We start from the raw sequence: 27,520 nt of genomic DNA, 5'->3' as shown, positions 1-27,520 counted from the left end.
TAACAGTCATTTAGGCGAGCAGACAAACATGAATGTCAGATGGTAAATTGGAACTATGAATTATGGTGAAAGGGATGAGCCGCCACAAATCACAGGAGCCGGTTTCTTCCTCTCATTGGAGCTTTTTTTTTTTTTTTTTTTTTTTACGAGCGTTGTGGAATTCAGAGACATCTAGAGGTGAACGTCCAGATTGCAGTCAAATAAACGTTCAAATTCTTGGCCCAGCTACTGTGAAGAGCCAGTGTCCTTAAGGGCTTCTTCAATTCTGTTGACTAAGAAGCTGAAATCATGCAAAGAATTTGAGTCTGTGCTTCTCAGACGTGACTCGAATGATCTTCATCCTCTCTGATGCTTCGTAGTTGTCGTCTGTGGCGTCTTGTCACTGGTCCTCATTTCAATCACCAAGCTGAAGCGATTGGCAGCTAAAAAAAAAGCAGATCCTCAGAGAAGTCATTCAAAAATAGTTAGCAACGGAAACATGGCCTTCCCCAATGCAGAATTCTAAAAATGATCACATCCCTTTAGTTGGGGCTTTGAAGAGTCAGTGACACGCCTCTAAAACAATTTGTTTTTGAGAAGTGGTAGGGGAGAAACATTATTAGCAAAAGTCTCTTTAGAGAAGTGGGGGTAACTGTAACAATCCAAATGTGAGAACTTCACATTCTGTTGTTTTTGGTGGTGAGCACTAGTGGGAGCCGTTCTGTTTGTTTCAGTTGAGGTCTGTCCACACGTGTGGTTTTCGCTACTGTCTCAGCTCAAGTAACCAAACTTTGTGCTCCTTGATTTTCTTTAATAAACTGCGTCCCTTTTCAGTTGATGCCGCTTCTGTTTGTTTTGTTATCACGCGACCCCAAAACAGCGTTACAAAACGATGATTAAAATGGGCTGTACTTTAGACAGGGCCACTGTAAATGGGCCCCCAAAATGTAAATAAACAAAGATACTCATCTACAAGGGAAGATTAAGAATGTTGAGGAATGGTCTAGAAACTCCCCCAAACTAATACAAATCCCCCAAATTCCCCCCAAAACTTATAAAAAATCTCTTCAAATAATTGAAGTTAATAAGTTAATAATAAGTTGGCTGACATTCAATTCATATTTCATGTTTACTGAACTGTGTAATGCAAAAGTAATAATTTTTTCATTTACATTGTTCTGCCTCTGGCTGCTTTCCAAATGTTGCTGTTCTGAATGATCTTAAGACAAAACGTGCCTGTGCAGTCATATGTTTGTTGTCTTCACCTTCCTTCACCACCATTGCTGCAAAAGCATTAGCTGTCGTACGACAACTAACTGTTTGTTTTTGCTATTTGTGGCCGCATTAGTTTGGAGTGCGACTAGAAACATACTAGATACTAGACCCCAGTTAAAAGAGTGTCTGGTAGATGCTGAGGAAAAGTGCTCCACACAGCTTTCACTGGAGCGAAGCCTCCTCACGATAATCACTGCACAATTGTGTGTTGAATAAAGATGTCATTTCCATCAGCAACTCACACACACGAATGGTAAATATAGCAATTTAATATACTCGCCACCAGAAAATGCTAAATTGCATGTAAATCCCCCAACTTTCATGTTGACAGCAGCAAGCGTCCTGTTTTGTTTCGCGGTGTCTTTAGGCGTGAGCCAACCGTTTTGCACGTTTTGGTACCTGCAAGCCATCTGTGACTGCTCAATGTCTTTGGGTGATACAGTACTGTGTGGCAGGAAATAAATATGTGATCCAGAAGTTAAATCTACATTATGTCTGGGTTGCGTATTGTTGACTCTGCATCACTGTTTACATTACAATAGTTACTTGTTTGTTTGTTTTTTGCACAATTCTACTGTTTTTACTGCCCACAATACACAGTACATTACACTGTCACTCTTGCACTCCTAGTTGCACTTTAAATGTTTGCGCTCTCATTTTTAACTTGACATTGTTGTCATTTTTATTTTTTTTATTTTTTTTTTTTTACAGTTCTCGCTATTTACATCCAGTGCACTTAGCATTGAGCTACTGCACTGTGCACCTGTAGCCTTGTCACTACACTCTAAACTTTGCACGATGGTTGCCCCCTGCTTTTTTTTCTCACCATCTCATCATGCACACATTCCACCAGTCATATATATTGGATGTTATGTAAGTTATGTAAGTATGTTATACATGGTATATGTCACTGCACAGGCCGCCGAGTAATGACATTATGTAATGCATATCACATTGACAATAAAAGCTACCTTAACCTTAACCTTAACCTTAAGAGACCTTGTGTGATAAAGTGAATAGTCAGGTGCAGGGTTCATTTGCCAAAAGCAGCGTTTTATTGTTTTAAATGGGGGATATGATTGGGTATTGTTGTAAAAGCCTTTTTGTGCTGAGGGTTTGCAGCTCGCTGGCCCTGGAGTGAGTGAACAACACAGGGTGTCTATGTTAAACAGTTCCAATGTTTACCTGCCGTGTGTGGAATTACAGCATAATGATATGTAAAACAGCGTAACTGATGGCTGAGTCTCACACTGCAGTGTCTCACATGCAAACTGAGTCACACTCATCTTCCCGGCCATTAGAACGGCCGTGAATTCTGATGAGCTCTCGGCTGCACGGGCCCGCGCCTCTCAGGTGGTGTCATCTGCTACGACGTGTCAGCGCTCGGATGCACCCCGGGGTGGCCCATACATGTACACAGTACAGTGTGAACAGTGAAGCGTAGGTACACACACAGCTCATTAGTGACAGTGGCCCGAGGCTGACTGCTGGGGAAAAGGTCTAATTGCACAGTTCAGCGACACTGACAGTGCTGAGGGCGCTTTGGAATGCACTTCGACAAATGAGCAGCGGGTGAAATCACCTACAGTGAGAGCCTCCTGTTTCTGATCTCCTCTGTGTGGAGCGGCATTCTGAGCTAGTTACTGTAACTTTTCTAGAACAATGCCGGCACATCATCGAGAGCGAGAGCGACGGGAAGTGTAGAAAGCTGGAAAACCCTTCAGACTGATGGAACTCGACATAGCTTCTGTTTAGGACATGGAACGCATCGTTCACCATCCAGTGTCGTGGATCTGTGCGTGAGGGTTTTTAACAGCCTCCAGGGGTATTTACTGTTCATAAAGTCTCATTAATGACTCGGTTTAGAGCCTCTCATCTGAGCAAATATGACTCATGAAGAACTGCTATCTCAAGAGCAACACTCCCTCACTCACGTTGCATAATATATTGACATTGGGAGGTGGACTTTTGCATCCTATACTGATGCCAAACTCCCCTGCCAGACTGGGAATAGCAGGTGTAGCATCCTCTCCCATAGAAAATAAACATTTTTTTGTAGTACTGGAAATACTAGAATACATAGAATAAGTTTAACTAGTTTTTTGGGCACTAATGTGAGCCTAAATGGTACAGGTGAAGCAAGATAGCAAACTAGTAGACGGTTCTGTGTTACTAGTATCACCAGTAAAGCTATGAGTGATTATTTTCGAAGTCTACTAGTAGTACATGTAACTCAAAATTGTATACTAGTTGACAATTCTGCTTCACTTGGATCATATAGTGCGCAAAAAACTTCACTAGTAAAACTACTTTGTTTACTGATAGTTACTTCAAAACAACACAGAACAAAACAGCAACAACAAAATGTTCACAAGCAGTTTTTGGTTTGCCAGCCTGCTAGGAAAATCTTAAATTGCACTAGTAGTACTAGCAGATGTAATGCAAATGGAGGGGGGATTATAGCCAAATTCTGCTCTCTGATAGGCTAAAATATTTTCAGTAGACAATAAGAAGCCAGAATTCATGTTTTCCTGCCCAATTATTGGCATATAAGGGTTGCTAGTGGCACAAGTATGTGTTTTAGAGTTTACTAGTCCCACTAGATGTCTATATGTACGACTAGTGAACATTACTTGTAAGGTGTACTAGTGCACTAGTCAACTAAAACTGAGCACTAGTACTCGAAAATATAGTACTAAAACAAGATTGATTAGATTACATTAGATTAGATTGCCTTTATTCATAATCACCAATTTATGACCAAAGAGCTTTTGAGGGAGGCGTCAGGCCAACAACTTAGACTCTTCACATGCTTCTCAGAGACTGTTGGAATTCCTCACCAAGGAAGAAGCGTTTCCCCTTGATGACAGAAATGCCTCTGGATTCTCTTGACATGACCTTCAGCCAGTTTCACGTTTTCCTGGAGTTTTCTAAGTAGTCGTACTGTGCAAGCCTTGGTGGTGGTGAGATCATCCATGTCAGCTCTGACCAGTGGCAACCTCAGCCCTTGTTTCATCGGCTGTCCACCATGATCCCAGCGACAGGCCTGGGTGATGACCTCCATGGCAAGGGTGACTCTGCTGTTGACAAGCTGAGCTGGATGTCCTTGGGGTAGGCCTGGACGAGGGTGGTGAGACCAGCTGGGACCCTGATCCAAAGGCTGTCTATTGGAGGTTGTGAGGGCCTCCACAATGGTGATCCAGGAACACCAGCATTAAGTCATTTATCAGAGTTCCAACTCTGTGAGATGAGATGAAAGAGTTGTGTTGGGTTGATGCGGTTTCATGACACAGTGTCCTGAGTTTCAGACTCCACCAGATGGCGCTCTCTGCTCAAAAATCTTTGGATTTGAACAACCTTGTCAATGAAACCTCACATCACTTTAAAACCAAGAGCACCGTAGCAATATGAAGGGCGGAGGACACAGTGTTGAATGGTGTGTCCAGATTCTCAGAGTCCACTCCTGATGGCACTGTCTGCTGCAAAATGTTTGGTCTTGAACAACTAATTCAATGAAACCTCACATCAGTTTCAAACCAAGAGCGCCACCTGGTGGCCTCTGAAAATAGGACACTGTTTCATGAAGCCTCACCCACCCATAACCACAGTACAGCATTATCATTCAGAGATCATGATCAGAGCTTTCACTGAATTGCCATTTATGCCTTTCCTATGTTGCTTATTCCAACACTTTTCACTTTTTAAGAAACCCTCCGAGCCCTGACAGTTTTAATGATGCATTCACTGGCTCCCAAAGCTCATGTCAGCGGACTAATGAGGCAGCCGAGTGCTTGGCTCACTATTTATATTCGCTGTGCACCGTTCATGCCCTCCCAAACGCTCTGCGCCCGCTGTGGCCATATTCTCCCATCAGGAACAATATCCAGTCGAAAGCCAACAGTGATAAAATGAATTTGGAGGTGAAGACCCGATAAATGAGGACCATTGCGGAGATCCCACCCGGGGGACCCGAAGATGGAGCTTCTTTGACGCTGATGATGGAGATCTAGCATTTACACCGACGGCACAAGTGAATCACAGAGGCTAATGTCCTCAACAGGGACCACGTTAATCACGTCCCACGGGAACTACACTTGAACTGCTTACTGAAATACTTAACTGGTAAATATGGCTGTTATCTGGCAGCCAGAATATTCGGGATATATTTCCATGAAAGTCTCAAACAAGTTTGCAATCCTTAACATGAATTTTGTATGAAATTGTTTAAATAATGCATGTTTGGAGGGAAACATCTGAGCGCTGTATTTACCAGTTTTGTCTGCAAAACATTCTTATACATAAGGCCTGGTTTAAAAATGAATAATCCGTCTTAGTAGATGAGAATCTCATATTTACCTTCTCTCTAAAGGTAAGGATAAGTGCTTAACATCCCTCTAGCTGAGGGAACATCTCGCCACTGTCAGGTGTGGCGGGAGGTTTGGAAATGCCACGCACCTGTTCTCAAGTCAGAGTTGAACTTGGAAGGAATGACACCTTGAACACTGTGTGTTGTTTTCAGTTGAAGTCTTGCTGTGGGTGTTGAGCCCAGACTCGCCTCAGATGTTCAGGCCAGACAGGAAATAACAGTCTCTAACCTGAAACCCTTTAATGGAGGACAGAAGCACAATGGAAAGAGTGAGGATTTAAGGGCCATCACATGGGTGTCAGGGTTTAATTCCCATATCAGCAAGCGAGAGTGACCTCCAGGGCGAAGGTGCTTCAGGAAAACATCCTCATATGTCACAGCTTAACAGAGCTGCAGTGCCATTTTCTGTGTCAGGCAGTGTTAGAGATGTGTGTGTGTGTGTGTGTGTGTGTGTGTTCAGAAACATTTTTGATATCAGGCAGGTTCTGGCGCTGGATTACGTTTCCAGGCTCCAGAGCACCAGGACACTTCAATTACCAAACAAATCCTGTCTGAGGAGTTCAACAGATGAAGGGTTTTTAATATGAATGTACCTGGATTGCGAGGGCTGGTTTGGTGTCACATAAAAATGGTATTACCAACCTCTTCCATAGGAAACCTCCACTCACGATGAAGAAGAAAGTACCATGAGCTATAGAGTGCGCCGGAATATTAGCCACACCCACTAAATTTAAGGAGGAAAATACATCTTGTTCATCCATAAGCCGCAGTGGTCTATAAGCCGCGGGTGCAGTGGTGTCGTCTGCACCGTAGAAAGGTCGTCAGTGGTGCACCAGGCTTGAAACTGCATGAGGAGCAAAAAGACTGACTCATGAAACAAACTGGGCAATGTTCTGAACTTGAATCATCAACTCCTTACATCTGTTATTGACATTAAAACTAAATGTATTAATTAAAAATGTACTGTTTTCACCCACTTGTCCCAAGTTCTGACACCACAGCTGGTCTCAGCAGCTGCTTCTCATCTCTGGTCCTCCAGGAGACCGGCTCTGTGGGCACAGCTGCAGACACATGGGTGAATAAAACACCTGTGATGTCATCGGTTTGACGCTCTTTAGCAGGTAAAAATCCATATAGTAGCCGCGTCATTGATTAAGCTGCAAAATAAATAGATTTTAAATCATCTCAAAATGCGAAGAACAATTTTGCTAAGATTTTAGTTGATTTCCATTAGGTTTCTAAACAATTATCATTTTTATTTTTATTTCAGAAAGCAAAAATGATTGTGAATTCTAGTTTTCATTCGTTTCCTTTTACTATCATGACCTTGGTTCTACGCATATGCAACTGGAAGGACACCTTGCTGAGATCATGCCCACAGCTATGTGGGAGGCTCAATGGAGGAGATAAGTCTGGGCCTCTTTGTAACATGTTTACACAAGACACAAAGAAGAATAACCTTCAAAAGGTTCATGGAGTCAGATGGTTCAAGAACTAAAATCTACTCTTCTGTTCCTTGTCCTACTGTCAACATTCCCTGAAAAGTAAGACAAAGACAAACCCAGCCAGCAGGGTGAGCGTATGATTCGTAGTGCTTACATTAAAATGAAGTGGAATTCTGTCTCGCGTTGCTGTACTGCTGCACCACGCCTCAGCAGTGTCGCCCACGGAGGCTCAGTCGAGCTGCATGCAGGCCGTAGCGCCGCTACAAATGATCCCTGTGAGAGAGACGTTGACAAGCTCTCAGTGTAGCTCCACGTGCTCCATCACCACATCACACACACCCCCATAAGACGTGTCACACGGGCGCAGCTGCCCTCTGTGGTCCCGGGGTGAAATCCCTCTGCGAGTCCTGTCAGCTCCGACGCCTCAGTCAGCCGTCCCTGTCAGGGATGGGGCTGTACCACGTGCCGTCTATCTCGCACAATGGAAAATGAAACCAAAAATGCGATATTGTGGCTTTCAGACTTTCTGGGCAGTTTACACTTCCCAGAGGGAGAGAGAGCTGGTGTGTTCATTTAAATGGCTCAGACAATAGATTTCAAAGCACCAGATATGGAGTTACAGCGACAGTAAAAACTCATTAAATGAACATGTAACATTTGAACAAAACCATTCACCACCTACGTAGTGTTTCCCCTGACAGTGTGTACACCTCATAATTAATATGTAGCCCTCACATGACTCCATCACATTTTTGTTATGATCCTTTTTGTGCCTGCTATTGGCTTTATTTGTCCGTTTTAAAGTTGCCTTGTTTCCCACCTCAGCGTCCTGACTTTGTTCTTCACAACGGCAGGAATGTTTCTCGCTGCTTTGTCTGGCTTCAGCAGAATAAAAGGTACTCGAGAGTATTGAAATTGGTTTGAAGTAGTGAGCTGAATCATTCTGGATGGTTACCGACTCTTCAAATTAATCCCTGACATCTGTGCTGTGTTGTTTGGCGCATTGTTTGTGAGGTTCCCCCAGAGCTTTTTTCACACCAGGACCTCTTAAGCCCCTTTTAAGGCATTGCTCCTCTAAGCTGCGATGTTTGTCGTGCTTCTTTTGACCATTATTTATTGGCAGATAGTGTGGTCCATGCCTCCAGTGTTCCTCTACTATCACGTCCTGTACAGCCTAGGATATGTGACCTTATGCACGTTATTCTTTAATCTCATATATGTAATGCCGATATACTTTTAGAGCCTCCAAGAGTGTAGTCTCAGGTTGTCACTGGTATTCTTGTATTCTTGGCAGGATGTTGCCTCCTTCCTCTTAAAGTGTGTTTTGCTGCCATCTTGTGAGCAAAATGTAAAATGTTATTCTTTATTATTTGTTGACGGTAGCTGTTTTTTGGCCGCTAAAATTGTATCAAAGCCAAAACGTATTCACTATAGCATATGTTTGTGTTTTATGAAGCTGTTAAATTTAGTTTAGTAGATGCAAAACATGGTTGTTACTATGGGACGAAGTGCGAGTGCGCAGAATGTCCCTCGTCACTTCCCGTATTTGTTTTGCCATCGGGCGGACGTGAAGCTTTTGAGGTATGATCCACTGTGTTTAATATGTCCTTGTCTTGGAATGTTTTTGTTGTTGTTGTTTACGTGCGTGTATAGGAATCCTTATTTATGCTTCAAACTATGTACGATTTTATCGAACGGGAAGTCAGACAAGTGGAGGTATCGACAGGATTATTAACTGAGCCTTGTTTATTACATAACAATGAAAGTGTTTAGAGGAAATGAGACGACGAATACTATCTATTTTTGTTATTTGGATTCCCCATGTGTGAGAGTAAATTCGTGTTGAGATCTCTGAAGGACGTTTCGGGTGGTTGCATCATGTTAGCTGCTGTGCTAGCGGTGGTTAGCTTCGGCTTGTTTTGTTTACTGCTTTCGCTTTCATATTTTTATGTCTTATAGGTCGTGCAGTTCACCCTAAATATGCCTAGCAATGTAAGTATTTGTGTCCACCATTTCACTGAAAGCATTTCTTTGCCGTAACTTGATACATTCCTACTAATGTTATATATGAGATGTGATTTTATGTTTCTTATTTTTGCGTTTCTCATGTGTTGCAGGTGCTGTGTGGAGGAGGCCGGTGGATTATTTCCCGTCAAGCAAGGTCTCCTTTTAGGTTACTCAGCCTCGTAAGAATGTTTTCTGCCACAAGCCCAGATGAGCCTTACGTTTCCATATCTCATGCCGATTCAGGTGAGACGACCATTACTGGAAGGTTTTGGTTTACTAGGGCTTTCATTTTGTATTTTTCAAACCCTGGTTTCACTTACCTCAAACGGTTTGGTTGAGAGTTATGTAAGACTGGAAAACTAACAGTGGTGTTAGATCGCAGTGGTGGGTCTCAAAGATCAAGAGACTGTTGGTGCCCACAGGTCCAAGAACAGTTTGGCCGGATGAAAACATGGGACCATTCGGACCTCAGGACCAGCGCTTTCAGCTGCCGGGTAATGTCGGATTCGACAGCCACCTGGATGGAATTGAGGGCAGAAGAAAAACTCTGGTCCACAGAACAGTACCGGATGTACTGTCCGCGCCCAGCAGCACAGAGAGAGTCCAGTTCATACTGGCCCAGTTCGTCTCTGAGTTTCAAGTAGGATTTGTTTTGTCTCAATAAATAAACCGATAATAATCATGGATTGTTATTACCAAATAATGACCGATGCTTTAGCTAATCATAGGACAATATTCAGATTATTTCCCAAAAACGTTTTAGCTTCCAGAGATGTCCCAATCCAGATTTTTCTGCTGCTGAACCAATCCGATTCATGAGGGATTAATCCCTCAGATACAGATTCATAACTGAGTCAATACTTACTCTACGAATGCTTTGCTTAAAAACATTGATGTATGGAATATAGCTACACAATTACGGTATATGTACATGCTGAAAAATAAGTTGCTGTTTTTTCCTCTTGAAAGTGCTGAAGTTGTTGCTGCAACAAAAGAACTATTCTTACATTATTCTTATTCTTACAAACCATGGAAACAAAGTCCAATTATGTTCAAAAATCCTGTCATATTGACAGATTGATATCCTGTATCAATCTGTCAATATTTTGTCAGCGGGATTCACTAAACGGCAGGTGAGACACCCTCGGATCGGGACATCGCCATTAGCTTCTGTAGTTACTACTCTTCTGCTCTCCTCTGAACCTGAATGTGTCCAGTGTACAAGATGTAAAGAGTTGAGCCTAATTCATGAAATCTCATGTTTTTCAGGATAAACTTGGTCCTGTATCAACAAGAGTTCACAAGGCGGAGCAGTACTTTCCTCAGCCCCACACAGACTGTTCCATTAGTCCGTGCCCTGAGCTGCTAAAAAAAGGTACTTGTAACTTCCCAGGCCATCTTTCTAACTCTAGCTGGTGCTAAGGTGTGTGTGTCTGCGCCAGATCTTGAGCTGCTGTTTCCACTGGCCCCAAGCGCTGCCGCCACAGTCGTCACCGTGACACAGAAAAGTTTCAGTGAGGAGACGGAGCAGAACGATGATCAGCTGCTACACAGAGTGAGTCCAGCCACGATTTGCATTTTATGTTGAGAGCATCTGTGTAATGGAGACTGGGTTTCTCCGCGCTGCAGTTCGTGAACGGTGCCAAAGAGATGTGTTTCGCTCTGTGGACGGCAGGTTACTGGGCGGACTTCATCGATCCATCCACAGGAAAGGCTGTGAGTCTGAAGATAATTTAGATTTGTGTTGTCTTAGGCAACAATATGATGTGTTGGTCGCTGTATATCGAATCAATAATTTCATGTGGACTGTCCTTCTGCAGTTCTTTGCATCAGCCACTGGTCTGAACTCCCTGCATACAGAAGGAGAGCTGAGCAACTCAGGCTTCCACATCGAGGCTTCAGGTGCCTGCACAGTGATTCGCCACATCCTGAGGGGAACGTCCGTGTTTGTGGGGACAGTTTTTACCAACGCTCCCACTCACAGCATGGCTGTGACACGACTACAGGGACTCACAAGTGACTGGGACGACGAGCAGTAGAAGCTGGTCTGTAGTCTTATTACATGCTTGGTGACAGAATCAAGGACTTACTTGAGATTTAAACACAGATTTGGTGCTGCGACGGACCTTATCCTGCTGATCCTCACAACGGCAGGTGTTTGGTCCAAAGCTCCTCTCACAACTGTGTGACTGTGTGTGTGTGTGTGTCATGTGAACATCTACTCCGCCAGCTCTCTGCCTCACTCGCGGATGATAACACTTGAGACTTTTGCTTTATACTCTGGCGTTGTTGCACAAGCCTTTGTCATAGAGCGACATTGAAAAAGTATGTTGAATAAATCTACCTGTGAACAGAAAATGCGTTGTTCATTCTGGTCAGAACGTTAAGATGAACCTGGAAAGAGGCAATAATAGTTTAAGCTGCTCTGGAATAATTTGGTGGTGAATAAAACTGTTTCGATTTAGTTCTCTAACACCCGCGTGTTTTGCTTCTTTGAAACAGTAGTAGATGAGGTTTCATGAAACACTATTGGAGGGTGGATGTGGTTTCATGACACAGTGTCCTGATTTTCAGAGGTCACCAGATGGAATCTGTCTGTTGTGAAATGTTAGGACTTGAACAACCGATTCAATCAAATTTCACATTTTTTCCTAAACCAAGAGCGCCATCTAGTGGCCTCTGAAAATGAGCGCAGACACGAGTGGTATGTCACCGACTTGTTTTTAATTTAGACAGGTATTTTTATTTCTTATGTTCATTGGAAAGCTTCTGCAGACATGCGGTCTCGCCCTGGAGGGCAATAATAACTAGGCAGTTATTTGAATAGGCACTTGATGAATTTAAAGGAGGATGTGTCAAGAAATTCAAGGCCACAGATTAGTTACTGTGATCAGAAATGTTTTACAAACTGTAAAATGTCTCCCTCTGGTGGACAAAGGTGCTCAGCCAATGCGACAGACATAGTATATAGTATTACCATAAGGTAGTCACCTCCTCCAGGCTCAGAAATGGCTTTGACACCTCAAGGGAATTTATAAAGAAAAACACCCGGCAACACATATTCTATAAAATTCACCAAGAAGAGGTCAATTAACATGAGTGAAAGTTGTGTACAATGCCAAACTTCACATTTATGTTCTTCAGCAAAATTCAATTGTTTATTTCTATCATTTGTCAAAGACTGAACAAAAACAGGTGAAAAACGTTCTATTTTAGCTTCTTTATTAGATTTCACCGTCACTAATGTAGTCGAAAATTACTGACTATCCTACTGATTCATGAAGTAAGCAAGCATACTGTAAATATATTTTTTTTAAAAGTCTACTGGTGGGTCACATATCCACACAGGCCTCATCTTCCAGAAATATACACAGATCAACTACCGTATTTTCCGGACTACAGAGCGCACCGGAATATTAGCCGCACCCACCAAATCTAAGAAGGAAAATGGATTTTTTTCATACATAAGCCGCACCAGTCTATAAGCCGCGGGTGCACCGTTGCTGTCTGCGCCACAGAAAATGCATGAGAATCACTTCTAGCGATCCTCTAGTACTAGTTTTGAAAACGGGGTCCAGTGTCGAGACTGACTCATTAAACAATCTTGCCAATGTTCTGAACTCCAGTCATGAACTCCTCACATGTCATTTACATTTAAAGTGTTCAGAAAGCGCTGTTTTCACCCTCCAGTAGATCGTCTGTGTTAGCAGAGCTGTGGACACGCGGGCGAAAACAGCGCAATTTGAGCGCTTTAAAGGTAAATAAAACGCCTGTGATGTCATCGGTTTGATGTGACGAAGCTCAATATTTTTGCCAGCAAAGAGCATGCTCATTAGACTGTAAAAACTCGGGATGCTCCGAGAGACTGGGAGAGCACTCAGCTGAAGCAGCTGTCTTCAACCTCTTTCATGAAAGTTCTCACTCTGGACGGTTGCAAAAGTTTCAGATTTAGGTGGTGGACCGCGAACGCTGCATCTGACACACACAAGACTGCAGCGGATTCGGCCGCGGTTAATTCCGTCTTAAAACGACACCTGAGAAAGACTGCTCATCTGGCGCGGTGAAATTAATGATTATTTCTCGGGCAATATGCTTCGCGTTCTGAACGTCACGCTCAGACCGGCGAGTGTCGCGAGTGACCGCTGGTTCCTGCAGTTTAACTTTCATGAGCACCAGAAAACTCTCTGTGCTCCGTCAAGTGCTGGTGTTTTAAATATCGTATTGAATTCGTGGCGTTGACGCCCTTTAACGTGCATGTGCTGCAGGATGCAAACTTGACATGGCAGACTGAAAAAAGCTTTCGCATTAAACACGTCGTTGCCAAGCGAGTGGCGAGTCGGCAGGGAGGCGCGGACGCATCACAAACCGCGGGCGGTGCCTCATCAGAACAGCTTCTGTCACATGTGATCGGATTTTGTGACCGGCAATGACAGGCTGTGGTCGGCATTCACAGATCACAACCAGTTCAGCCTTTCATAATCGATTGCTTGGAATATCCCTGTATTAAAAATCCATATATTAGCCGCATTGTTTTATAAGCCACGGGGTTCAGACCGCGAGAAAAAAGTAGCGGCTTATAGTCCGGAAAATACGGTAATCTAAATGGACCATGAGTGTTAAGACATACTTTCTAGCAGAGAAGGGCAGATGAGGTTTCATGACACAGTGTCCTGAATTTCCGAGGCCACCAGATGGTACTGTCTGCTGTATAATGTTTGGACTTGAACAACTAATCAAATGAAACCTACTGAACCAAGAGCGAGTGGCCTCTGAAAATGAGGACACCGTCTCATCCACCCTGCACTACTGTTTCATGAAACCTCATCTACCCTAGTAGGAGCATGTCGAGAAGTCCATTTGTTTCTCTGCTCCTTCCAACATGACCCAAAGGAACCTGACAGATAGTCCCAACGGAGTCTGGTCTTCTGAGTCTTCTCAAATGAGTCTTGAGGTGATGCAGCTCAGAGTCACTGACATAAGTCCCCATCTAATGTCCCTCCGAGGCGACGTGGATGAGAACACGGCACTGCTTTCGTTCCTGGGCACCAGCATGTTGCAGATGTTCCCTTCACAACAAGACGAACACATCTGCAGGCAAACACACTTTTACTTCGGCTCCTCAAATCCACTCATGACTTTCCCTGATACCCACCTTATAGCCGTTATCAGGGACGTATGAACAGCCGGTCAGCAGGCAGTCCTCCCGAGTGGAGCAACGTTTGGTGACAGACACACTGTCTCCATGGTCGTCCATCACGTGCTGCGTGTAGCAGTACCTGCTCTCTGCAGGACCACAGAGTTTCACACTTCATACTCCCCAGACCGCTGAGAAACAGACACACTTTTGCATGTAAACGTTTGGTTACCTCTCGGACAGTAGACATCCGGCGCCCAGCGATTGCACTCATAGTTGTCTACAGCTTCTTGACATGTGAAACACTTGAAGCCTCCAGGAAAAGGAGTAGCTAGAAAAAAGACCAAACACATATTATCCCATGACTGACCACATCGTTCTCTTGCTGCTTTAATAACCTCCAGTCTTAGAAAAATACCAACTGATGTATATATATATATATATATATATATATATATATATATATATATATATATATATATATATATATATATATATATATATATATATATAAAAGCTTAAACATGAGGGAGTTGTGAACTTATGTGGCGCCTCCAGCTGTGTCCTAAACAGTCTCTGATTCTAAAACAGTGAAATGGATGTTTCATTAACTCGCATACATCATATTTATCAGAGTAGCAGATCATTTTTCTGGCTTCGATTATTTGCCCTGTGCATGTTCATTTCTTCATCTTCATCTCCTACTAGTTCTGCAGCTTATCTTCGCTAGCTGACAGGAGCGTTCACTCGACATCGGTCTTAGACACATCTCCGGGCGCATTTGTGACACCGCAGAATGAACAGAGTGAACCCTCCTGTCGATCATGTGAGCGTCGGTCTGGCTGTGAAATGACAGTTTAGGCAGAAACACATGACAGTGCAGTAGAAACAAAGGGAGGAATGTCATCATTACAAAGCCTGAAGCATCACCATTAAATGAGTCAGTCCAGATTATTATTGACAGTTGTGTCATTTATGGTTTATTATTGTGACAGGCCTCTCACAAATGGTGAATGAGCTCATTGTCTAATAAATAGAGGAACCACGGGTAGAAAGCCGGCCAGTACTTGAGGGGTGCAAGCGGACGATGTCTTTCGCGGTGAAGTCACGTGACAGTGCAGCCTTCACGTGGCTCAGCAGCAGGATCCAGGCCCAAGACGGCCACGGCTCCATCTCTGGACATCTATCGCTCGCCTCCCTGTGACAGACAGACAAGACAGGGATTCAACAAAAGTGTTTCACTATCTTCGGCTCATTTGCCTGACATTCTCCTCCCTCTGCTGGTGAGTGTCCGCATCAGCGCCACATGCTGCTCCCTCCAGGAAGCCATCTGCGCCCCCAAATCAATCACGCAAATCCTCCCCTTATTGTCTCCATTTCCATCTGCTTTTGCACCGTTCTTTCGCTTCTTGCCTCCGTCTTCATCGAAATGTTCTTTGGCATGAGTCGTATTCCATTCAATCAATGGAATATGTATTTAAAAAAATGCAAATGTGTAAAAACACTCCACACTAGAAGAGGCTTCACATCCCCTCGCGTAAGCCTTGAAACATTCAGGTGCTCAATGGAGTTATTCTCCAAGTGAAAATAAAGTTGCGCTGAACAAAACACCAGGCTTAAATATCCCAAGGATTCATCTCTGCCTCCGCTAATACTCGCCGCCGAATAGATGAATACATTACCTCTGTCTCTTCCAGCCACATCATCTATCGTGGCCATTAACGCTGTCACTGAAGATGAAGTAACGCTTCGATTCCAAGCAGGTTTTGGCCTTCTGGGAGAGCAGCCCTCGCCTCCATAACGACTCCTCTTTCCAGCCACGACGAGGGTCATTTATTGTTTTAGCCAAGTCAGCGAGTGCATTGTCTTTTGTCAGGCTCCATTAGACGTCAACAGCGACTGTCCTCCACCAGGAAATGTCCCCCTCGAGACCTTTTTCCCCTTCCACATCAGCTCCGTGGCTCAATCGCTCTTGGTTCTTCTGGGCCGCGTCATGTGAGGCCTGCAGTCTGCAGTACTGAACTGGCAGATATCATAAAAGCTTAGTGCTCACTTCTCTTTGTATTCACAAAGGTAGTCCACAGTACAGCAGTACATGACCTGGTTTCGCCGTCGAGAGTTTACATAAGATCAGCCTTTCAGGTCTCTGTGCTATCTTTTATCCCCAGGCATCGGGCTGAGTGTTTGGTTGTTAATGCTTGTTATTTTAGCATTATCCACGCCCCAATAAAAGCTCCCCCCACCCCCGAAATGCACAGTCTGTAGTGGATATAATATGCTCTTCAGTGCATCAGTGTATCAGATATGATGTTATCAGAACCGACACTGCCATCTACAGTAATCCTGCTAGTGTCATTGGTAACAAGAGACTAGCATTTTTATCCCCTGTTCGGTTCAGAAATGAACTACTGGCTCAGATGAAAGAAACACAACCACCATTTGAGGAATTCATCTTATAACAAAGCAGCAAAATCACTCAATTTTTTGGACCAGCTGAGGATAATAAAGTGATTTTGAAAAAAGAAAATGTTGGGTTTCGGTGCCCAAATCTTCAGGGATCATATTTGGAACAGATATTCGGCATTTCAATCATAGCAACTGGACATTCTGGCATCTTTAACCTTCGTCGTCCGTGTTGAAGTGAAGTTTTGATGTGACGTCACAATGGAGGTTTAGTCACCGTCGCTCTAGGTTCCAGATACATCGGACGTTGGAGCTCTGAGCTGAGAAGTGACGTCATTGCTCATCACGTTCCAGTTACCAAAGTCTAGTCTAACCTAGCCTAGTCTAACCTAACCTAACCTATTCTAGTCTAGTCTCGCCTAGTCTAGTCTAACCTATTCTATCCCATCCTATCCTATCCTATCCTATCCTATCCTAACCTAGACTAGTATAGTCTATCCTATCCTGTCCCATCCTATCCCATCCTATCCTATCCTATCCTATCCTATCCTATCCAATCCTATCCCATCCTATCCTGTCCCATCCTATCCTGTCCTGTCCTATCCTATCCTATCCTATCCTAACCTAACCTAGACTAGTATAGTCTATCCTATCCTGTCCTGTCCTATCCTATCCTATCCTATCCTGTCCTATCCTAACCTAACCTAGACTAGTATAGTCTATCCTATCCTGTCCTGTCCTATCCTATCCTATCCTATCCTATCCTATCCTAACCTAACCTAGACTAGTATAGTCTATCCTATCCTGTCCTGTCCTATCCTATCCTATCCTATCCTGTCCTATCCTAACCTAACCTAGACTAGTATAGTCTATCCTATCCTATCCTGTCCTGTCCTATCCTATCCTATCCTATCCTAACCTAGACTAGTATAGTCTATCCTATCCTGTCCTGTCCTGTCCTGTCCTGTCCTGTCCTGTCCTATCCTATCCTATCCTATCCTATTCTATTCCATCCTGTCCTGTCCTGTCCTGTCCTGTCCAGTCCTGTCCTGTCCTGTCCTGTCCTGTCCTGTCCTGTCCTATCCTATCCTATCCTATCCTATTCTATTCCATCCTGTCCTGTCCTGTCCTGTCCTGTCCAGTCCTGTCCTGTCCTGTCCTGTCCTGTCCTGTCCAGTCCTGTCCTGTCCTGTCCTGTCCAGTCCAGTCCTGTCCTGTCCTATCCTGTCCTGTCCTGTCCTGTCCTATCCTATCCTAGCGTAGCCGAATCTAATCTAATCTAACCTAGTCTAAAGTTTCGTGTGCGTAAACAATAGTACATTTTCCTCGAGCATAATTCTCTCTGAGAAACTGTGTCGTGTCACATGATCCAGATAAAACCATCAGCGGGTGGTTTGTAAACGCGTCTGCTTTGAAACGTTGATTCAAAGCAGACGCATGTCTGCACATGAGGAATGCTGGTTTCACTATAGCGCCGTCGCTGCTACACGCTGGAAGACTCAGGAGATCTGGGTCCCTGAATTGATGAAGTGCCGTTGCTACTGTATCGTTCCAAATGAAGTACTGTGGGCTGAATAGAGAACTTGGGATAAGCCCTCCGACTCTGAGCTGTCCCCGAGATGCCTGGGTCAAGTTTGTTCAGAGGAGGGGGCCGAACACCGAGGATTAGCCACAACAGAGAGGTTTAAGCCTCATCTCCCCTGACAACGGAGGTAGGGTTCGGAGGGTAAACGCTGAATGACCCAAGGCGGAAATCTGAATGAAGTGTTCTCTTCATGTACGCGGAGAAGGTCAACATTCTGGTTCGAAAATGAATAGTTTGCAGCAGAACAGCACAGAAGCTCTCATGATTCTGTCGTCAGAGCCAGCTGAAGTGGATCGAAACATGAGGAAGTGAGACCGGAGCAACGAACAATACTTTTTAAAAAAAATAACATTGACAGTGATACTGAGGAGGCCGATCCAAAGATGGCGGGAGGCTTGCTGCCACTGATGGTACCGTTTCAAACACGCACACCTATTTAAATGATCCATCATGTGTTTCATGCTTGGTAAGTTTGGTGAGACACAAGCACAAAAACATATTTTAACTACTGTTATGTGAAATTTGAACGTGAAAAGGCACTTCCTTAAACTAAAGGGTTCATTAAATACCCACTTGTTGTTACTAACCATATTGTTACAATTTATATAATAACATATAAATTATTATTACAAGATGTTATGTTAAATGTTATGTTAGGGTGGTACGGTGCGGCAATGGTTAGCACTGCTGATTAGCATTAGCAAGAAAGTTCTGGGTTCGAATCCAGCTTTCTGGGTGGAGTTGCAAGTTCTCGCTCTGCCTACGTGAGTTTTCGCCGAGTACTCTGGTTTCGTCCCACAGCCCAAAAACATATTATCATACGTTATTCTTTATATGATGAAACAACATAATCATTAATTTCACCGAGCTAGATGACCAGCTCTTCTCAGATGTCGTTTACGTGAATACGGAAACGACCAGATCCGTCGCCGTTTTGGAGTCAGGTGCAGTATTCGTTAGCCACTGGAATCTGAAACTTCTGCAATTGTCCGGAGTGGAAACTTTCATAAATGCAGTGCTCGCTGTGTCAGAGTCCCACAACAAACTGCCAGTATGTCAATTCATGAACATAAAGTCTCTGGATGTCCACCTGCGACGTCTCACATCAAATGAAACGTTTTTCAGTTGTCCTTCCGACAGAATAGTTGCTGCATTCCGCAAGGTTTTTCTACAGTTTGCCTCCTTGAAGAGGTATATAAAAACGTGTCTGAATTAAAATGATATAATGGTTCATGTTTTCACATCATGTACACAGATGGTCTCAACATTTAGATAACAAATGCATTGTCAGTCCATGTGATATATCGGTATCGGTGATCAGCCTGATCTGAGCAGCCCTAGATTTGTAGATGCTTCTAACCTTATTCTTCTCGAATGCAGCATCAAGTGTGAACCAAAATTAACAAAAGTTGTTTATCACCAACCTGAAAACACCCAGCAATGATGTAACAGCGCTGTCTGGCTGGGTACACACCCTTCAAGTACTTGATTTAGTCATGAAAGCCAGCTACATACAGACAAAGGCTCTTCATGAGTAACCAATCACAGCTTCAAATGTACGTCTTCGCCCTCCGCCTGTTCGCTCTCTGCCACCATGACCTTGACCTCCCTTTTAATCACTTCATCCCCAAATGTGAGCGGACATGTGTACCAGGTGTAATGAAAATCCCTGCAGGTGTTCCTGAGATATTCACAAGAATGTAAAGGTTATACGCACGAACGGACAACATGAAACATAATGCTGGTGGCCTCCACTGTCACCTGCCCACAGGCATCAAAATGAACAAGGAAGTCCAGCAGGATTACTGACCAGGACCGGACCAGTCAGTGGGTTCACGGAAATCAGGCGGTGAAATTGAAAACACTTTAAACTGAAGGCATATGAAAGGCGGCAGATTTGTCCGAGATGCCAAGCGGAGGAAGAGATTTGGGCCACCTGCCATGTTCCTGCTGCTGGTGCCCACCAGACACACATGGCACAGGCTTAACTTCTGCTCTTGTTACACACGGAGATCATGACCACAGCAGGGTCAGGGTCACACTCAATGCTGGTGTCTGCCCGACAAGAGCGAGACTTACACCGCTCTAACATTCTGGCCCAGCTCACACCAATGTTTGTTCAGTCTTTTCATCCGTTTTTTTTATTATATTCACTCAAACCTACATCATCTCACCTTAGTCTTCAAAAGCACAAGAGTGGCTTTACAGATCTCTGAGTTAAGTCTGTCTTGTTGCCTAGTTTTACATGTCCCTTTAACAACATAGAATCCTGCTTTTTAGTGGTTTTCCTTTTTGTTTTTAATAAACGTCGGTCCATTAACAATGAAGTTGGACTCACATATATATATATATATATATATATATATATATATATATATATATATATATATATATATATATATATATATATATATATATATATAATAACAGCTAATTTGAGGGTAAGAATGAATGTAGGCTCCGATTAAAAAAAAAAACATTAAGGTTCGCATTGCTTGCTTGATAATTAAGACTTCGTGAATAATGAATGAGTCTATTTATATGATTAATGTGGGGGGGATCAGCAACCCCCCATGGTTTCACTGACATTCTAAAACGACCTTCCTTTGTCACCGATAATTTTAAAAAGAATCAACGTTTCAAAGTAGAATTTTCAGAATTACAACCGGGATGCGATGACACCAACTTGCAAAGTGGACTCACAATCTAGAAAGTGACGCTCGAACCGCCAGACCAAAACACACTTCCACTGCAGAGAAAAGTATCGGCGTCTTGGTTGGTTTGGGTAAAAGCGGAAAAAGTGGAATCTTCACCTACCGCAGCAGCGTTGGGTCCCTCTTCCTCCAGACTCCGTCCGTCACCAAAGAAGGCTGCGCGGCGGGGACCAGGAGCGGGCGCGCTGACGTCAAACGCGTCATCGCCACTACTGCTCGACACGCGAACGTAAACATAACCACGTGATTTCGAATCGTTTATTATAATATGGTACATTAGTAAACGCCCCACGCTTCAAATGCGTGTGTACTAAGTACTAAAACATTGTTTTTTAAAATGTATTTATGTATTTATTTGTCTCGTAACGAGAGCCTGGACAGTCACGTACTTTCTATGGAAGGAAACTGACCCATTAAATGTTTAATATTCTGCATTTACTTGTCGATATGGATGGCGCCGCTGTACCTCATAACTTAAATGTTTACTTGAAAACGCTTGGAAATGGACAAACCTTGGCAGTTAAAGACAGATGAATGACAAAAAAAAAAAAAGAAAATCTGACAGAAATGGGTGCTAAAACAGGGAGTTGTGGTAAAAGCATCATTTGTAAACCAATAAAAGAATCTTACAATTAATTCTTATGCTGTCAAGATGTCCAATGCAGAGCTTTGAATACTGGCGCCATCATTTACTTTTGCTGTGAGTTCACTTTTCCTGTGGAAGTATCTAGTGCAAATGCTAAGATCACAGTAAAGGTTTTTTTTTTTTTACTTCAGTGTTGTGATAAAAGAATTTCACTTCACTCCAGACCTCATTGATTGAGAATTGTCCTGGTTGATCTGAAGAAAGTTCTCTGTAATCCATGTTTTTATATCTGAAATGCATATTGGAAGTTCCTCCCGTGGGCGTCGGTCATCTGGAGAGGTGCATATAGTGTCAACTGCGGATGATAACCCAAGTGTGGAACATTTACTTGTTGAAAAACAATTGGCCCTCAAAGCGACCTTTGTGGTGTAAGGAGTTATATTTGTTGTTTGTCTCTGTCGCTACGCGCGGGTCCGTTTTATTTTGGAGGGGTAACGGAAATGTGGAACGGTTGATTGGTGTTGACAATAAAGGAGCGGCAACGTTCGGGGCCGCTGTTCAATGAAACAATCTAGTTCTTGAGTCCTCAATTCCTCTTCTGCAGAACAGCTCGGCTACATTGGTGGCAGCGGTGGGATCACCGTGCGGGTGAGAATTCGTCGCTTAAGCTGCAGTGTGGAAGTTAGAGTTAGCACCTGCTAACCGCTGTAGGTAGTGTGAAGTTTTCAGACAGCACGTGGAAGAAAAATACCGCGTGTAGCCAGGTCGTTAGTTGTTCGAGAGCTTGGACCTGAGGAAGATGTGGGAACAAGTGGACGACTCAACAGACACCAAGTTCGAACGCCGTGACCGTTACTACTCAGGCAACGTTCGCATCGAACTACCCCCGCCCTTCGCCGGAGACGAGGAGCAGGGCTTCCCATGCTGGGTCCGACAGTATGAGGTGGCCGTGAGTGCGTTGGTTGGGAATAATGACCAGGAATGTGAAGATGAACTGAGTCACATTTTGCCAACTCGACTGACGAAAGCTGCCTTCCTACTGTGGGACAGCCTACCGAGGGCAGTGCAGAGGGACTATGCGGCCGTGAAGGCGAGATTGATGGAGGCGTTTGGTCATGGCTACTTTCTGGACCGCTTCAGAACGAATCTGTCCGCCCGGATGCGTGCCCCCGGTGAGAGTTTGGACGTTTATGCTGCGGACATTAGTCGACTCGTGCATGAAGCATTCCCAAACTATGGACAGGTGGCACAGAGGGAGGAGAAGTACCGCCGGTTCTTAGCTGGACTTGACCCGGCTTTAAGAGCAAAGTGCCATGAACAGGGGGCAACAGATCTGGAAGAAGCTTTGATGATCGCGAGCAGGTGCGAGATGGCCAGGGAAGCTCTAAAGATGGATTACGGGACCCCTTATCAACGCTCCGCCCCTGTTCTGCAAGCAGCTGGTACTGTGAATTCTATTTGTACACAGTCATCATTGGATCGTTTACTGGATGAGATGAGGGAAATGAGAGTGGAGATGAAGAAAATAATGGAGGAAAATGACAGATTGAGAAGGCAGGCAAACAGGAAAGAGTGTGAGTGGTCAAACCGTGGACGAAGGTGTAGATGCACTTGTGGAGAATTGGACTGTCAGTCAACTTTGTCCGACCGGCGCTGGCGGGAAAGGAACCGGGAACCCAGTCAGGAGAGAGTGCATAATGCTGGAGACCGAGGCCGGTCCCCCAGCCGGCGCAGTCCAGAGGCGACAGGTGGAAACACTCCGAGACGGGGAGGTGTGCGTTTTCTTTCTCCCAGGAGAGGGGAAGCGGGCAATCAGTCGGGAAATGCTCAGTAGCTGATGTTGTGGGCCAGACACCAGCTACGGTCACCAGGGGCCCTGAGTTACATGGAGACCTGCATCAACTCTCCAGGGAGCAACACTGCTGCACGTCATATATTAGGGGCAGCGTTGAGGGCACTGAAGTGAACATTTTGGTTGACTCTGGGTCCACTGAGTCGTTCATTAGTGCAGATTTTCGCATGTCAGTTCCTTCTTTGCGCAAACGACCCCTACAGACTGCTGTTGTGGTGGCTCATGCTGTGAATGGACAGATGCTGGACACATTAGGCTCAATAACTGTGACTCTGCGCATTGGTGAGCACTCTTGGCAACAAAGGTTTTACGTGCTAAGAGAGTCATCCCAATCTGCAATACTTGGACTGGACTTCCTTCTTTTGAATCACGCTCTTTTGGATTATACCCATCAAAGACTACAGTTATGGGATGTGGTCGTCCCCCTTATGCAGGACAAGGACTTGATCCCTTTATGTTGCAATGTCTCAGTATCATCGGACGTGACTTTGCCTCCCCTCAGTGAGACACTCCTGCCAGTAAGTGTTTCTGCTGCTGTGGGTAGAGATAAGAACATGGACTTTGTGGGGTATCTATCCCCTAACTTACCTTCTACATGTGAATGTGTTGTGGCTCATACCGTTACTCACGTAAAAGATGGAGTCACCACTGCAAGAATCTTGAATCCAACAGATCAAGACATGGTGTTGAAGAAAGGCATGCACCTTGGTGAGTTTTTTTCAAGGAACGAGACCGAAGTGCTGTCACTTCCACAACCTCTTTGTGTGGCTGAAGCAGTGATGCCAAATAAAGACCGTATTATGGAGTCATTACGGGAATCTCCAGCTGAGGGGCATCAGAAGATCCAGTTGATGGAATTACTTGAAGAGTTCCAGGACATCTTTAATGTATCGAAAGCTGTGGCAGGTAAATGTTCACTGGTAAAACACCATATTAGAACTGGTAATCATGCCCCACTTCGGCAACAAGCTTACAGAACTTCACCGGAGAAGAGAAAGGAGATTGACAACCAGGTGGCGACCCTTTTGTCTCAGGGGGTTATTGAGGAGAGCTGCAGTCCGTGGGCCTCACCTGTAGTGTTGGTGAAGAAAAAGAATGGCGACTGGAGGTTTTGTATTGATTATCGTCGCCTGAACAGTATCACCATAAGAGACTCTCATCCTCTTCCCAGGGTGGATGATACACTGGATGCATTGGCTGGCGCTTGCTGGTTCAGCACATTGGACTTTGCAAATGGTTACTGGCAAGTTGAGGTGGCGGAAGAAGACAGAGAAAAGACAGCATTTTCCACCGGCAGGGGCCTCTATCAATGGCGCTCGATGCCTATGGGCTTGACCAACGCTCCTGCTACGTTTCAACGCATGATGGAGTTGGTGTTGAGAGGGTTGCCATGGCAGGTGTGTATGGTTTACCTGGATGATGTGCTGGTGTACAGTCCTACCTTCGAGCATCACCTGTTGACTCTGCGTGAGGTATTGTCCCGGATTCAAAAGGCAGGACTGAAGCTGAATCCTAGCAAGTGTCATTTTGCACAAAACCATGTGGTGTTCCTAGGACATGTGGTATCGAATCAGGGGCTCCAGCCTGATCCCCGTAATGTTGAAAAGGTCTGTTCATGGCCCACACCCCAAAATCCTACAGAAGTCAGGGCTTTTGTCGGATTATGTTCATATTATAGACGTTTTGTGAAAGACTTTGCTTTGCATGCAGCTCCACTTCATAAACTGACTTGCAAAGACACACCCTTCAACTGGACTCCCGAATGTGATGCTGCTTTTCAATATCTCAGAAAAGTGTTGACGTCTCCGCCTGTGGTATTGATGCCTGACTTTACACTTCCTTTCAAGGTGTACACTGATGCGTCTTTGATGGCTGTGGGGGCAGTACTAGCTCAGGATCATGAGGGGTTAGAAGGAGTGGTTGCTTATGCTAGTCAAGCACTAACCTCCACTGAGAAACGCTGGTCTACATTTGATAGGGAGTTGTGGGCGATTGTGTGGGCGGTGCGTCAGTTTAGACATTACTTGGGGTCGGCAGAATTCACAATCTTCACTGACCACAGACCGCTATTGAACCTTCGTACTATGGCCATTGATAAAGATCCGTCTGGAAAGAGGGCTAGGTGGATTCTGGAGCTAGATCCATTTAACTGGGTCCTCAAATACAAAAAAGGAGAGTTGAATATTAATGCAGATGCTCTGTCGAGACGCCCTCAAGTCAGGTCGTGTGTGGTTGAGGGTGGTTTCTCACCGCAAGTCTCATCAGGGGTGAATTGTGTCATGACTCAACCGGATGAGGAATCTTCTCCTGTTGATGCGGCATTATTGGACCCTTCAGCGGATGCTTCGCTAAATGCAGAGCTGAATGCTGATGAACTAACAGACGTGCCAAGTTCTTTCCAACAAGAACTTTCTATTGACAGAGATATTCTGATTCAGCGCCAACAGTCTGATCCAGATATCCGAGTCGTTGTGAAATGGATTTCTGAGAATGTGTCCCGGCCTACGAGGTTTCAGATGAGGGGCAGTTCACGATGGTTGCGTAAGTTGTGGACAGAGTTTTCACGCTTGTCACTCCAGGATGGTCTGCTCTGCCGGTCTTTGACATCTTCACTCACTGGCGAGGCTCTCTGCCAAGTAGTGATTCCCTCCTCAATGGTGGAGGAGGTATTAAAGCAACTACATGGTGGTCCATTAGCAGCACATTTTGGGGCTGACAGAGTTTGGGAGAAAGCAAGAGTCTCCTGCTATTGGCCTTACATGTTTAAGGACATTCGTCAGTGGTGCGAACAATGTGTTCCCTGTCAGACTCGCAAAACTCCTACACCGAAGCATCGTGCGCCCATGGGGGGTGTACAAACAGGACGGCCTTTTCAGAGGGTGGCGATGGACATTCTTGAATTACCTGTAACTTCAAAGGGCAATAGATATGTGCTGGTGGTGGAAGATTATTTCACTAAATATGTCAATCTATATGCTCTGGCTAATCAAACGTCTCAGACTGTTGCTGGCTGCTTATTCGAGGATTATGTTCTGGCACATGGGGTTCCAGAAGTTCTGCATAGTGATCAAGGTAGACAGTTTGAATCAGAGGTTGTCCAAAAACTGTGCATGCTTTTGGGTATCAAGAAGACACGCACCTGCCCTTATAATCCGAAATCGGATGGCATGGTTGAACGTTTTAACAGGACTCTCATCAACCAACTGGCCAGAGCATTGCTTGACTGTGGTGGTGAATGGGATGACTTCGTGAAACATGTGGCGTTTGCGTACAACACTTCAGTCCATGCATCAACACGCTTCACTCCTTTTTACCTGACACACGGAAGGGAGGCTAGAACACCCATGGATATGCTCGTGCCAATTGGTCGACAACATCAGGGGCTGACGCACCCTGACTTTGTCACCTCATTAGCATTGAAACTTGACACTGCGTTCAAGGTGGCCCGGCTAAACAATATGGTCGCCCATGAGGAACAGAAACTGTATTATGACTCAACAGTTAGACATCATTCATATGCTGTTGGGGATTTGGTGTGGTTGAACAATCCGACAGAGGGTCGTTTGAAACTTGCTGCACATTGGAAAGGTCCATATCGTGTCATGTCTGTGTGTGAAACGCAGGGAGAAACAGGATTGACCTATCAAATCGGTGCTGCATTCGAGCTGGACGGTCGTACTCAAGTTGTTCATTATGATCGTCTAAAACCATATACATTGCCTGTTCCTGTTGAAAACCCCATTGTTTTTTTGCCTTCACAGCAAAACGAGCAGGCTGAGTGCATTGAAAATGTTGGGATGGAGAGTGATAACCCCATTCCGGAGAATGCCACAAGGGGGCCTCCTCAGGCTGTGACTCGTGCAGGGAGACGAGTTAGGGTCCCATCCCACTTTGATAACTTTGTTATGTCTTAATGGTGTTCTGTTAATGTTCTGTTAAGATAGAGTTATGCTTCATGTCAAACCTGTCAGACATATATCATTCCTTGGTGTGTTTTAAATCTGTCATATATCAGCTAATCTGGTATATAGGGACAGGTGGGAGTAGTAGTTCCTAATACCAAGGTTCTAAGTGATTGTGTGCATATGTGTATATATATATTCATTGTATTTCTGTGGGCACAGTGTTTGGAATGGTATTGCCTTTTCATGCGGTGAAACGGGGACGTTTCTTT

The 27,520-nt window shown here is 44.5% G+C and overlaps 2 protein-coding genes and 1 long non-coding RNA gene across 8 annotated transcripts; 1 reads left to right on the top strand and 2 right to left on the bottom strand.

Annotated features, from left to right (window-relative positions):
• Positions 1-227: 227 nt before the first annotated feature.
• On the bottom strand, positions 228-8,323 carry LOC128765989 (uncharacterized). Of its 4 annotated transcripts, none has more exons than XR_008415939.1 (6): positions 7,405-7,747; positions 7,220-7,338; positions 6,598-6,681; positions 5,710-6,464; positions 4,095-4,494; positions 228-422 (listed from the first exon to the last, which is right to left on the bottom strand). It is a non-coding gene; the product is annotated as an uncharacterized LOC128765989 (long non-coding RNA). The 4 variants fall into 4 exon arrangements; XR_008415940.1 differs by lacking the exon at positions 228-422 and adding an exon at positions 7,886-8,323 and having other exon boundaries at positions 3,985-4,494; positions 7,405-7,534; XR_008415941.1 differs by lacking the exon at positions 228-422 and having other exon boundaries at positions 3,985-4,494; positions 5,710-5,857; positions 6,263-6,464.
• Positions 8,017-11,444, top strand: mmadhca (metabolism of cobalamin associated Da). 3 transcript variants are annotated; one of them, XM_053877280.1, is made up of 9 exons: positions 8,017-8,646; positions 9,025-9,057; positions 9,183-9,315; positions 9,495-9,712; positions 10,342-10,447; positions 10,515-10,627; positions 10,702-10,788; positions 10,893-11,117; positions 11,180-11,444. In XM_053877280.1, exons 1-8 carry the CDS (start codon positions 8,503-8,505, stop codon positions 11,109-11,111), a joined length of 1,053 nt encoding a protein of 350 aa, XP_053733255.1. In that variant the 5' UTR covers positions 8,017-8,502; the 3' UTR covers positions 11,112-11,117; positions 11,180-11,444. The 3 variants fall into 3 exon arrangements, with proteins under 3 accessions (XP_053733255.1, XP_053733246.1, XP_053733264.1); XM_053877271.1 differs by having other exon boundaries at positions 8,018-8,646; positions 10,893-11,443; XM_053877289.1 differs by lacking the exon at positions 8,017-8,646 and adding an exon at positions 8,669-8,781 and having other exon boundaries at positions 10,893-11,444.
• Positions 11,445-11,969: 525 nt separating this feature from the next.
• Positions 11,970-21,043, bottom strand: LOC128746565 (ly6/PLAUR domain-containing protein 6-like). The gene is made up of 5 exons (XM_053843695.1): positions 21,012-21,043; positions 15,274-15,404; positions 14,439-14,537; positions 14,225-14,355; positions 11,970-14,160 (listed from the first exon to the last, which is right to left on the bottom strand). The coding sequence occupies exons 2-5, from the start codon at positions 15,377-15,379 to the stop codon at positions 14,008-14,010; spliced, it is 489 nt and encodes a 162-aa protein (XP_053699670.1). The 5' UTR covers positions 15,380-15,404; positions 21,012-21,043; the 3' UTR covers positions 11,970-14,007.
• Positions 21,044-27,520: the final 6,477 nt, after the last annotated feature.

The sequence above is a fragment of the Synchiropus splendidus genome, chromosome 1 (assembly GCF_027744825.2).
Source record: "Synchiropus splendidus isolate RoL2022-P1 chromosome 1, RoL_Sspl_1.0, whole genome shotgun sequence".
NCBI classification, from domain to species: domain Eukaryota; kingdom Metazoa; phylum Chordata; class Actinopteri; order Syngnathiformes; family Callionymidae; genus Synchiropus; species Synchiropus splendidus.
The sequence above is the reverse complement of the archived record's forward strand: the minus strand, read 5'-3'. Positions and strand labels throughout refer to the sequence as shown.

Bases quoted from the DNA above. Each gene is read 5' to 3' on its own strand.
- LOC128746565 (XM_053843695.1), bottom strand. From the start codon at position 15,379: ATGGAGCCGTGGCCGTCTTGGGCCTGGATCCTGCTGCTGAGCCACGTG. The intron at 14,356-14,438 runs GTAACCAAACGT...GTGGTCCTGCAG, and splicing joins GGATGTCTACTGTCCGAGAG to AGAGCAGGTACTGCTACACG. The intron at 14,161-14,224 runs GTGGGTATCAGG...GTTTGCCTGCAG, and splicing joins TCCCTGATAACGGCTATAAG to ATGTGTTCGTCTTGTTGTGA.
- mmadhca (XM_053877280.1), top strand. From the start codon at position 8,503: ATGTTTGTGTTTTATGAAGCTGTTAAATTTAGTTTAGTAGATGCAAAA. The intron at 8,647-9,024 runs GTATGATCCACT...TATGTCTTATAG, and splicing joins GCGGACGTGAAGCTTTTGAG to GTCGTGCAGTTCACCCTAAA. The intron at 10,448-10,514 runs GTACTTGTAACT...TGTCTGCGCCAG, and splicing joins CCCTGAGCTGCTAAAAAAAG to ATCTTGAGCTGCTGTTTCCA.